Source organism: Puma concolor, chromosome D4 (genome assembly GCF_028749965.1).
Source record: "Puma concolor isolate L17-30 chromosome D4, mPumCon1.1.hap2, whole genome shotgun sequence".
NCBI classification, from domain to species: Eukaryota; Metazoa; Chordata; class Mammalia; order Carnivora; family Felidae; genus Puma; species Puma concolor.
This window is the reverse complement of record NC_141679.1, coordinates 90,759,292-90,771,843: the sequence shown is the minus strand read 5'-3', so window position 1 is coordinate 90,771,843 and position 12,552 is coordinate 90,759,292. Positions and strand designations below refer to the sequence as shown.

General features: G+C 59.4%; 1 protein-coding gene across 8 annotated transcripts in view; it reads right to left on the bottom strand.

Annotated features, from left to right (window-relative positions):
* The window catches only part of NTNG2 (netrin G2), a 67,548-nt gene that overhangs the window by 28,277 nt on the left and 26,719 nt on the right, over positions 1-12,552 (bottom strand). For all 8 annotated transcript variants that reach the window (XM_086684351.1, XM_086684358.1, XM_086684354.1 and 5 more), the window contains one exon: positions 9,757-10,400. In XM_086684351.1, coding sequence (XP_086540477.1) covers positions 9,757-10,400 — 644 coding nt within the window. The remainder of the gene's footprint in view (positions 1-9,756; positions 10,401-12,552) is intronic.

Genomic DNA, 12,552 nt, shown 5'->3' with positions numbered 1-12,552 from the left:
CGTCCCAGGCCTGATGCTCTCCGCATCCCCCCACTCCCTCTTGGCGGTTTCTTTTAAGTTAAACACGCCCCTGTCATAGGGCACTGTGATCCCACGCCCGGGCGTTCTCTCAAGAGAAATGAAAACTACGTTCGCCCGAAAGCCTTTACCAGCACGATCACGGCAGCTTAGCTCGTAATTGCCCCAAACCGAAAGCAGCTGAAATATCTCAACGGTGACCGAATGGCTACAGGAAGCGCAGACACCCATCCCACAGTGCCACACCACCCGGCCACAAAAAAGGCCACGCTCGGCGGGCCACGACGTGATGTTCCTCAAAGGCACCCACGTGCCACATGCCGGCACGTAGGGGACATTTTCAGAAAGACAACTGTGGTGACGGTAAGCAGATCAGTGGAAGCTGAGGTGGGGGGGGCGGGGGGCCACAAAGGGGCGGCCGGAGGGAGATTTATGGGAAGATGGTCGTGTTCTGGGTCTTGGCTGTTGTGGAGGCCACGTGAATCTATACATGCATTGAAATTCACGGAACAGTGCCCCAGAAGGTATGATTTTCACTGTACGATACAATAAAAAATAAAATAGAAAAACGTGAAAACGACTTCCTCCTTCCCCTTTCTTCTTCCCTCGCAGCCGTCCACACGTAACCGGGTAAAATCTCCATCCACCCAGTGTCTTGAGACAGAACCCGGGAAGTCCCCTGGGTGCCTCCTGCTCCCTGCCCCCACCAGCCACCCGGTGAACCCCTGCCAAGGGCCCCCCCATCCCCAGACGGCCTGCGGCTCCCACCTCCACCATCAGAACCAGTCCGGGCCACCGTCAGTCTTGGGAGAACCTGCCTGGTTTCCCTGCCTCTCTCAGGTCCCCTCCCAACTCAAATGTCTCAGCACCAGAAGTCGGATCACGTCCCTTCCCTAACATCCGGCAACAGCTTTCACCGAACTTAGAATAAAACCGACCCCCTCCCAGAGGTGTAGGGATGGCAAGACCCGGCCAGGTCCCCTCTGCTCTTGCCTTACGGCACACGCACACTGTAGCCACGTCACGTGAAATTCTTACACCGCGTGTTTGACTGCAGGCCCTTTGCACCTGCTGTCCTCCTGCTGGAAATGCCCCACTCGCCCTTGAGGCTTCGCCTTCAAAGCTGCCTCCTGGGAAGGCCTTCCCCGACCACCCGGGTCCTGGTGACAGGCCGGTCTTGCCCGCCGCCCACCGTCATTCTCCCCTCTAGCACCTCTAGTCCTCTGGGGTGGTTTGTTTCGTTCACTCCCATCTCCCTTTTGGACCGTAAGCCCAGGAGGCTCCTGGGCGTGTAGCAGCTGGCTGAGCCGGGCACACGCGTTGAACTGTGTTCTCCAAAAAGAGATACCGAGGTTCTAACTCCTGGTGCGTGTGAATGTGAAATTATACGGAAGTAGGGTCTCTGCAGATGCGATTCGGACACAAGAGGAGGTGATGCGGAGTAGGGCAGCCCTAATCTAACGTGACTGCCGTCCTCCCAAGAGTGACACTGAGCACACCAGATCGACACAGACAGCGGGGAGGAGACGGAGGCCAGGGCCGGGCGACGTGTCTACAGCCCATGGTGCCGGAGACTTCTGGGGGGCGGGGGTGCAGGAGGGAGGCAGCATGGATTCTCTACACATTTCGGAGAGCCTGGCCCTGCCCTCCCCCGGATCTCAGGCTTCAAGCCTCCAGAGCTGTTAAGACGATACATTACGGGTTTTTTTTTTTTTTTAATTAATTAATTAATTTTTTTAATGCTTATTTTTGAGAGAGAGAGAGAGAGACAGAGCACAAGCAGAGGAGGGGCAGAGACAGAGGGAGACACAGAATCCGAAGCAGGCTCCAGGCTCCGAGCTGTCAGCACAGAGCCCGACGCAGGGCTCGAACCCACAAACCCCGAGATCATGACCTGATTCGAAGGCGGACGCTCAACCAACGGAGCCACCCAGGCGCCCCACATTTCGGGTTTTTTTAGGCCCACCTAGTTTGTGGCACTTGGTTATGGTGGCCCTGGGACACGAATAAAAGTGCCCGTTAAAAATATTTGTTGAGGGGCGCCTGCGGGGCTCAGTCGGCTAGGCGTCCGACTTCGGCTCAGGTCATGATCTCACGGTTTGTGGGTTCGAGCCCCGCATCGGGCTCTGTGCCGACAGCTCGGAGCCTGGACCCTGCTTCGGATTCTGGGTCTCCCTCGCTCTGGCCCTCCCCCTCTCGTGCTCCATCTCACTCTCTCTCCGTCAAAAACAAACACTAAAAAAAAAACATTTGTTGAATGAATTAACATGATGGTGAGAAAACTCTCAGGAAATCCTTCTCCGTCGGCAAGGGAAAGGGGCCACTGTTCTCCTCACGCCACTGGGAAGACATCGATGTCCGCGGTCCCATCCCCAAGCCACCTGCGGGGCTCCCCACATCTCCTGTGACCCGGCCAAGCCAGGGGCCCCTCCTGCCGCCTGGCACTGAGATGGGGCCACACCGGTCAGGTGAGCAGAGCAGAGGCAGCCAGAGGAGCCACACCGGGCGGGGGACCCCCCACGCACCCCTCAGCACAGCTCTGCTCCCTCGGGGTCTCCACGGACGGGCGATATTGCGTTAATCGCGCACATCCACTCTCGGGTGGGAGGCAACGGTTCAGGAAGCTCGGCAGATTCGGCTAACGGGGTGTGAACTACACCTAATGAAATCTCCATCCCCGGGGAGCGGAGTTCATGTGAGTTAGTTAAAACCCCCCACAAAACCTACTTGATGAACACTGGGGATCCCTGACCCCCTTTAAAAATGGCATAAAACCCGGGGCCCCTCTTCCAGGCTGACCACGCACAGCACACACGACACTCAGCACGTGGCTCAGGGAGTCCTGGCTCCTTAAAGCCCGCCGTGGCCCTCCTCCAAGTCCCCAGCCCGGGTAGAAAGACCTTCGGGACGCACGTAGCCTGTGATCTGGTATTTTACTGGCATAACGGTGGTGCTGGTCCTTACACGGGCTCACCAGGGCCCAGCCACGGCTCTACACGGCCATCGTGGCTCATCTCACCCAGACCCCAGGGTGACCATCCCCATTTCATGGAGGTGGGAAAGGAGGGGCACAGTCACTTAAGTGTCCTGCCCAGGGTGACACCCGAGGCAGGATTTGCATCCAGACGGTCCGATATGGAAGCCATCCACCCATCTGTTTCTTCTTCCTTTTTTTTTTTTTTTTTTTAAGTTTTTAGTAATCTCTGCACCCAACGTGGGGCTCGAACTCACGACCCCGACATCAAGAGTCACACGCTCTGGGGAGCCTGGGTGGCTCGGTCGGTTGAGCGTCCGACTTCGGCCGCTGTGAGGTCCTGATCTCACAGCTCGTGGGTTCGAGCCTCGCGTCGGGCTCTGTGCTGACAGTTCGGAGCCTGGAGCCTGCTTCGGATTCTGCGTCTCCCTCTCTCTCTGCCCCTCCCCTGCTCACGCTCTGTCTCTCTCTCTCTCAAAAACAAACAAACAGAAAAGAGTCACATGCTCTTCCGACTGAGCCAGCCGGGCGGCCCGGTTTTTAAAACTGGGCTCTACACCCAATGTAGGGCTCGAACTCATGACCCTCGGATCAAGAGTCTTATGTTTTTTTAAACCGAGGTAACATATGCCTAAAATTTACTATTGTGCCGTTTTTAGGCACATAGCTCAGTAGCATTTGGACGTCACCACCGTCCGCCTCTAGAAGGTTTACATCATCCCCAACAGAAAGTGTCTCCCCACTAAACAAGAACTCTGCACACCCCCCCTTCCCTAAGCCTTTATCTTGTTTTCTGTTGCTACGATCTTGACTTCTCCAGGTACCCCACGTAAGTGGAGTCCCACAACACTCGTCCCCCTGTGTCTGGCTTATCTCGCTTTGCACAGTGTCCCCAGGGCTCACCCCTGTTGCAGCAGGTGTGAGGACGTCCCCCCGCTTGGAGGCTGAGTGACGAACAGTCCACGGTACGTGCACGGACCGCATTTTGTTAACCCATCATCGGCCAATGGACACTCGCGTTGTGTCCGCCCTCGGCTGCCGTGAACACGGGCGCACACGCATCTCTGCAGGCCCCCGCCTTCAGGGCTTGTACGTGGATACCAAGGAGTGGAATGGCGGGACCACGTGGCTTCTATTTAGGGTTCTGAGGACCCCCCCCAAAATGTTTCTGACAGCGGCCGCATGTTTTGCATCCCACCACAACGCGTGTTCCGTTCCTCTATGTGCTCTCTGACGTTTCTTCATCTCTTTTTTCCTGCGGGGCACGTCCATCTATCCCAGGACGACGGCCCTCGTGGGGCAGGACTCAAAGAGGAAGCACAGAAGTGACTTAGAAGGGTGCTCGGGACCCGGGAGAAGGGCTCAGTTAACATCACTGAAGGGGGGGGGGCCCGCCCCCTCTGCCCCGAGTGGGGTCCCAGCATGAGAAGGAATCAGCCCAGGAAGAACAATTCACACACTCCTTCTCACCCTGGTTCCCTGCAGAAAGGCCCGGGAAGAGACTAGAAGGAGGGTCAGAAGGGAGAAGGCGCCTCTCCCCCTGATGCACGCGCCCCTGCCCACTGCCCTCCACGCTCACACCCAGAGCAGAAATCTTCCCTCCGAGGTTTCTATTCTCGTCCTAAGTTCCGTCCGTCTCCAGTTACCGGGTGATCAATAGGGACAAGACGTTTGTGGAAGAAGGACAAGAAGGCAAGAAGCGGGGAAGGGGGGAGGGAAGAACACCCGGGGCGGGGGGCGGGGGGCAGGGCGACTGGCCGCTTGGGGGTCGGACATGCCCATCTGGGCTCGGCTCTGTCTCTCCCTCTCCAACCTCCTCCTGGGAAGGATGAAATGCCTACAACCTGACACCCACCAAATCTTTAAGCGGTTTCTACAAGCTCCGGTTGGCTTAATCAACAGTTATTATCGTACGGAACAGGTGCACGGGACCTTAATCTGACACACAGGACCTGCCTCCTTCATCTCCCACAAACACCACCCTGCTTGGCTTGAATGCCTCCAGGAACAGGGAACTCACTCCTCCTTTCCCGTCCCCAGCTGCCAAAGGCCCAACTGGACCGGGTCCCTGCAGCCTCTAAGAATTTTCTGAGCAGACAAACTTGCCCCTGGTCAGGGCTTGGGGGTGAGAAGAGGATGACCCCCGCCCACTCTCTGTCCTAGACCCAGAGTGCTCAGGCCTGGCAATGTTTCCCGTGCCCCAGCTCCTGGATGCCCACCCTGGCCAGGGGCCTGCTGAATTCTCTTAGTCTAGCAGCTACGCTATCACACCTGAGACAAGACACGAAAATCTCGCAGCGTGAGGGGCCCGCCATCCGCTCATGAGCCGCCCTGGGCCACAAGTGTGTTTTGTTTTACCTGGACAGGGGAGTTAAAAAAATGTCGACGTAGGTGCCCACGTTTTAAAAATCACGAATTTTTACGCAGATATCTGCTACGTGCCTTCTCTTGTTATCGCAGAAGGCCTGGCGATATTGGGTCTCTTGTTTGGTCTCCCCCCACTTCTCCGCAGACCACACCCTTCCCCGTTGTCTCTCCTGGGCCACGCTGTCCAGGGATGCTGCCTCCCCCGCTTAAGGGAAACAAAGCTCTTTGTGGCGTGCCTCGGGAACGTGGCGTCTTAAAAACCTCTCCTGTATGATCCTGGCCGGGTTTGGGCCTCGCTGAGCTTGAAACACTTGGGGGTGGAGGCGGGGGCTCTGTTTCTACTCCAAGGACAGCAACGGGATGGTCACATTTCAACTCCAGATGTCGCCCCAGATTTGCCACACAGTTAGAGTCGGCGGCGCCCCTGCTCCACACCTGAGTTTCCCCAACTGTGGAAGGAGAAAACAGCTCCCGTCCCCTTCCTGCCTGCCAGGAACGTGAGTAAATAAGGAAGCGGGACCCCCGCCACCCCCACCCCCGCCTTCTCTCTATCCCAGACCCAGGGTGGGCAGGACCGGCAAGGCTTACTTTGCCAGGGTCCGCGGGGAGGCAGGGCCAGTGGGGGCAGAGGTTTCAAGGTGCTGGATCCTGTTTTGGGTGGGGGTGTAGTGACATCTGCTCCTTCTCTCACCCCTGATCTGTACCCTTTCCTCGTTCCCCAGGGGCTTCCTCCAGCTGCTTTGTCCCCCTCCCCCCACCCCCAGCAGCCAGGTGCCTCTGCACTCCCCCCAACCCCCAATCTGGGTCCCCCTTGAAGGTGCAAATAGCTGACAATCGTGGCAGGGCGGGAGCAACCACAGTACCAGAGACCTTTGGATTTGGGAGAGGGGGGCCAGTGAGATGGCCCTGTATAGAGACGGACTTGAGCTTGGACACGCTTGCCTTGGCTCTTGGGTGTCTGGTGTTTACTTTAACTGTGTGATCTCCTTATATTCCCTGACCTCAGCCTCCTCAGGTGAAAACACGAGGTAGAGGGGAGCACGGTCTCTGTAGGGAAAGCTCCACGAGGTGGAGATCAGGTCCGGCTTGCTCAATGCCGGATTCTCGGCTTGGAGAATCTTAGCGATGCAATAACCATTGGGGAATCAGACGACTGTTAATTAAATAAGAAAATGCGCCCGAAGCCCTTAGCTCCGCGAGCCTCCGCCAATGAGACTGCAGCAAATGCTCAATAAATACCAGCTACTATTGTTGGCAGGCCACGGGGGCGGGGGAGGCCCTCTGGGCCACGAAACTCTCAGGGAATCCCAGAACGGGTTCAGTGTGAGATCCCAGAGCCTGAGAGCCCTCGGGCAGTCCCCAGGTGCCCACTCAGGAACGTCAAGGCCATCATCTGGGCGTCTCCCCGGGCCTGTCTGGCTTCCCGGCCACAGCTGGGGTTTCCCACCAGGAATTCAAAAAGCGCAGAGGAAGTCGCAGCCCTTTGCCGAACCATCTGACCAGACCTAATTAATCGATGAGCCAAGCTGTCGCTTTCCTGCCAAACAGCCGCCCGAAGAGTGCTTACTTTATCTGTGAATTGATCGCCGTCCTGTTGCCACCACTATGCCTGATCCCCGCCGCCCGCGGAGGCTGAGTGCCAAGGGGAGACCGGAGCTGCCGAGCAGGGGCCGGCCTGCCATCTGGCCAGGGAGACGCGGTCTCCAGGCGTCCCAGTCCTCAGGCTGCAGATGGGAAACTGAGGCCCAGAGACGGGTGCGGAGGGACAGGGCCAGAACCCAGCCCGTCCGGCCCTGGATCCCCCAGTGAGGTGGAAGGAGGACCACTGACCAGACTCCTGAAGATGGGGGTCCCCTGCAGCAGCCCGAGGCAGATGAGAAAAGGGGCCACACACCCCCCAAAAGGTGTGGAGATCCGGTTTCCACCACGATGCTGCTAAGCCAGCTGGGGCTGCTGGGTGGAGGGAGGGTCTCATACCAACCACTGCCTCCCCGGGGCGACCTGAGGCCACCAGAGGCCCAGGACACGGATCAGAAAGCTGCATCCTCGACCCCCGGCCTCCACAACGGTGGCCCTAGATCAGGGGGCTTCGAGAGCATTCCTGAGTGAACGGAACCTGCCCCAAGCGGGGGAGGGTTAGAAGTCACGGGTGTCAGAACCACGGGCCCCTGTATGCGCACCTGCCGGCCTTGAACTGAACCGCCTAAACAACTGGTTGCCTTTGTCTCAGCCCCCCTGGAACACACACGCGTGGGCCGAGTAAGATGACGTGCACTCGCAGGCTGAAAACGAAAGCCCGCCCCTCCCTGGCCAGCCCCGCTCTGCAGGCAGGACCACAGTGATGTGTCAGCCCATGACGTTTCCAGCCCTGACCTGTACCCGTGAGGCTCTTCCCGGGCCCGGGCAGACTTCCGTCCGACGCCCACACCCAAGATGTAGAATTCTGCACGCGGGTATAGTATACATTTTACAAAAATGGGCTTATCCTGGACACAGCAGGCAACAAATTGCTTTTTCCTCTCATCAGTAACTCTGGGCTTGGGTGGTCTTTCCGGCCGTGGAAAGACGCCCCCAGCGTATGTCGCCAGGCCCATGCGGCCTAACCCGTGCTCCCGACTCCTGATTACACCCCACCATTTAACTGTCTACCGTCACCACCCAGTGAGAAGGGCGTGATTGTTATCATCCCCATTCTACAGACGGGAAAACCGGGGCACGGAGAGGCCCTTGTCCAGAGTCTCCCGGCCAGTAGACAGAAGTGCTGGCAAAGCCAACCAGCCTGTCCGGCTCCACAGCCATCCTCCCAACTGTCACACCAGGGATTTGCACGCCCGAGCGCACCTCAGAATCCCCGGAGGGCTTGTGGAAACACAGAGTGCTGGGCCCGCCCCCGGAGTTTCTGATGCAGGAGGTCAGGTGTGGGGCCCGAGAATTTGCATTTCTAGCAGGCTTCCGAGGGAATGCTGACGCTGCCAGGCCCCGGAGTCACGGCTGGAGAGTGCCACATGCTCCTGTCCCTTGTGACTGACCCCTTGCTTGTGCAGGGCCCGGGCTTCCCCGAGCCTCTCCCCCGAGCGCACACCAGGGAGTTACAGAGCTGGCTCAGGGACAGAGGACTTGCCCCTGCAGACCAGCGCATTATCTGTCGGGTGAACGAATGGCCTGGACAGCAGGGGGACGTGTCATCCTCTGCCATCTTTTCTGGGGATCAGAGGCTGTTTTTACCTATGATGGTCTTTTGCCTCCGCCCAAAAGTGGCCTCAAAACATCTCCTGCCCCAAAGCTCCGAGTCAAGGATTAACGCGGCCAGTGTGGGCTTTCCACACCCCGCATATCCCCAAGAAAAGTCTGGCTCTTGATTTCTTGATTGGCTTCTGGGAGGCAGCCTCCGAGCCCTTGCGATGTCTTGCCTGGTAAGAGCGTCTTTGTGCACCCGGGGTTTCGGGACAGATCAGATCGTGGATGGCGATGATGTGATTTACGGCAGGGGGCTCTGGGTCAGGGGACGGGACACCAAGGTCAAACATACAGGCAGTCAGCCATGCCTACGTGATCCGTTCCCAACACAAACCCCGGATGCCAAGGCTGGCGCAGGCCTCCCCGACTGCCACGCCTCCACACGTTATCGCACATCATTGCCGTGAGCATTGAGTGCTGTCTGCAGGACCGCACCGGCTCCCACCGGTGTCCCCCGGGGCCCGCCCAGGCCACCTTTTTCTGTTGCTGATCTCAATCTCTTTTCAGTGTGATAAACTGTAATTGAGAGCGTAACAGTTTTGCCAGGTTCTGGGAGTCCTTCCAGCAAATCATCAGGCCTGAGGGTGGTCTCGGGGACCCCCAGACACAAGCACCAATTCACTGAGTTGCTGGACAATTACAGAGCACTCCCTGAGCGCATGGCTTTCACCCAAGCCCTGCCCACACTGCCCAGCTCCGCTGGTCTCCTCTAGGCCTTCCAGCCCTCCAGGCCCTACGGGGGGCCTTTATCACCCACCATTCACCTCCCTCCATGGAAAAACCCGTGTGGCCACCACAAGCAGCCTCGTGGATGAAACACTACATAACATCCTGAGAATCAGGTGACATCTCAGGAAGAAGGTAACATCCTGGGAACCAGGTGATATCTCAGGAATCACGTGACATCTCAGGAACCAGGTAACATCCTGGGAACCAGGTGATATCCTGGGTACTATCTAACCTCCCAGGAATCAGGCAACATCCCAGGCACCAGGTAACATCCCGGGAACGAGGTACTGTCCTGAGTACCAGCTCACATCACGGGAACCAGGTACCATCCCGGGAACCAGGTAACATCCTGAGCACCAGCTCACATCCCGGCGCGCCCCTCCCCGCCCCCGCCCCCGCCCCCCCACCCCCCACCGCCCGCCCAGGCTTACCTGCCAATGACCTCGATGTTGGAGATAGCATAGAAGTACTTGTAGAGGTTCTCCCGCTGCACGTAGGTGCCCCCCAGCGCCGGGCGCAGCAGCCTCATGCGCAGGTCCGTGAGGGTGAAGAAGTCCTTGAGGCCCTTGGCGCTCTCCAGGCGCGTGTAGAGGTTGCCCATGTTGCGCATGTCGGGGCCGGCGAAGATGGCCAGGCGGTCCCGCACCTCGAAGCGCACATGCTTCTCCTTCTTGGAGCCCGCCCAGCGCGAGTACTCCTCCGTGCACAGCACGCGGTGGGCGCCCGACGCCGGCAGGTCGCGGGCCCGGCGGGGGGCCATGCCGAAGGCCTCCGCGCAGTCCTCGGCGTAGAACTGGTAGGGGTGCCACGTGCGCCCGTTGTCCAGGGACTTCTCGAGGACCATGGCCGTGGGCCGGCCGTACTCGAAGGTCACCACCACGTCGTCCGTCAGCTCCACGCTCTTGTTCCACGAGAGGGTGATGTTGGCTTCCAGGGGGCTTGGGTAGCGGCTCCAGGGGACGCTCTGCCAGTACGTGGCCAGGCCCTCGTCCTCCCTGTCGAACATGAGCCGGGGCGGGTGGGCCAGGTCTGGGTTGGACGCGTCACACTCGTTGCTGCACAGGTAGGGGTTCTCCTGTAGGGGGAGGAGACGGCAGGGGTGGGCGCCGGCCGCTCGGAGGCCCCGGGAGCTGCGGCCCGGCCTGGCCCCGCCCCCCGCCCACCGCGTGCCCAGGTGTCGACCGGGAGGTGGGGGGGGGGGGGGGGGGCGTGGTCTGGTGTCCAGGCGCCGGGCGCCCCTCCTGGGCCGGCAAGCCGTACCTGTTTCCCCAAGGCACATAAAGGCACGCGGGCCCACGGCTTCCCAAGGAAACACACACTCGCTCCTACTCCAAATACAGACCATCAAGGAGGGAGCGTGTGTGCGATCGGGGCTCCTCGTGGCCCGCGGGATGAAGTCCTACCTCTTTTTTTTTTTAATTTTTTTTTAACGTTTATTTATTTTTTTTGGGGACAGAGAGAGACAGAGCATGAACGGGGGAGGGGCAGAGAGAGAGGGAGACACAGAATCCGAAGCAGGCTCCAGGCTCCGAGCCGTCAGCCCAGAGCCCGAGGCGGGGCTCGAACTCATGGACCGCGAGATCGTGACCTGGCTGAAGTCGGACGCTTAACCGACTGCGCCACCCAGGCGCCCCGAAGTCCTACCTCTTCAACACAACTCTTCAGCACTCTCCTCCCACCGTGTACCTGGAGCCCAGTCTCCCCCTCCCGGGCTCCCGTCCTCCACTCCCGCAGAGTCCGTGCCCCTGAGCCTTTGCAGACGATATTCCCTCTCCCCGACGTGCCCTCCCGCTCGCTCTCTGCCGGCCTTGAAAATTCCTACTCACGTTCTTAACCCTTTAAACATCTCCCACCCCAAGACGCCCTCCTGACCTACTTTAAACGGTACCGTCAGTAGCAACCCGAGGGGCTGCGGTAGAGAAACTCAAAGTCACGGCAAATATTGGTTGAACCGCCGCCTGGCGTCAGGCACGATGTCTCCGTTACAGACCTCATGCGGAGTCTGGGAGCGCCGGGAGGTTGCTGGGTGAGTCTCAAGAGGGTGCATCTTTGTGGCGGGTCACTTCTGGGGCCTTGGCACAGGACTGGCGGGCTCAGTGGGGGGGGACGCTGGCTCGGTCCCCCCATATTCTCTGCCTCCTCCCCGCCTGCCCCCCAGGAGGCGGGCAGCCCGCTCCCAGCCATCGATGTGGCCCCTCAGCTGTCACAGATGCACCAGGCCAGTGCATACCCTAACAGTAGGGGAAACCGCTCATGGGGAGACAGAGGGTCCTGGAGACTCTCTCCACTGTGGGGCTCAGTTTTCTGTAGGCCCAAAACTGTTCTAAAACATAGGCTATTAATTAAAAAAGAAAAAAAAAAGCCGTCACAAAGAACCACAGTGCCCAGACCGCTCACGGCCCCTTTTGATGAATATTTCAGGTCTCTGGTTTGCTCAGAGACAAAAAAGCGTGGATGTGAGTTAAAGTCTCTCCCTCCAAAATGAGCCACCCGGCTCCCACGGGGGAGTGGGCGCGTTGCCTCCTGAGAGGCCGGGCTGGTGCCCCGGCCAGCATCACCGCTGATGCCCTTTAGTGGGGGACGAGTTCCCAGGCCGCCCCGGGGTCCTGGGTGGGCAGGCTGGCCCCGGAGATTACTGCGGCAGGCTCCACGAAGCCTTGACCAAAATAGCTCTGTCCTTGGTCCCCCGTGGTGCCGCTGTCCATCTCACCTGGCCCGGGCCCGCTGATCCTCAGGATGCGCAAACCTCGGGATGGAAGGGGTAAGCCGCTGAGTCCAACTCCTCGCTCAGCAGACGGGAGAACAGGAGAACAGGAGGGACTGGCCCAGGTCCCCTTGACAGGGGGTCGCGTTTGAGGATGAGGCCTGCTCCTGTCCTAGACAACCTCAGGGGTGTCCTGAAACGCGGGTGACTTCGCAACATGGCAGGGACAGGCATCTGGCTCTGCTCGTGGGGGGTCCCAGCTCCCTTGAGCTCCAGCTCAGTGACCTTGGGCCGTTGCCCTGAATGGGAAGGGGGCTGACAGGCTCCCTGGGGATGGCCCAGCGGCCTGCAGAGGCCAGGCCTGGTGGCAGGAGGGCAGCAGGCTGCGGGGGACAGAGGAAACAAGCCCCCCCTGGGGGACAGCCCCTGCCCCGGTCCCTCTGCCGGCCCCCAGCAGAATCCAGAGGCAGAATGCCGTTTGGGATGGAGACGCCCCAGAGCTCACACATGGACACTGGGGGCA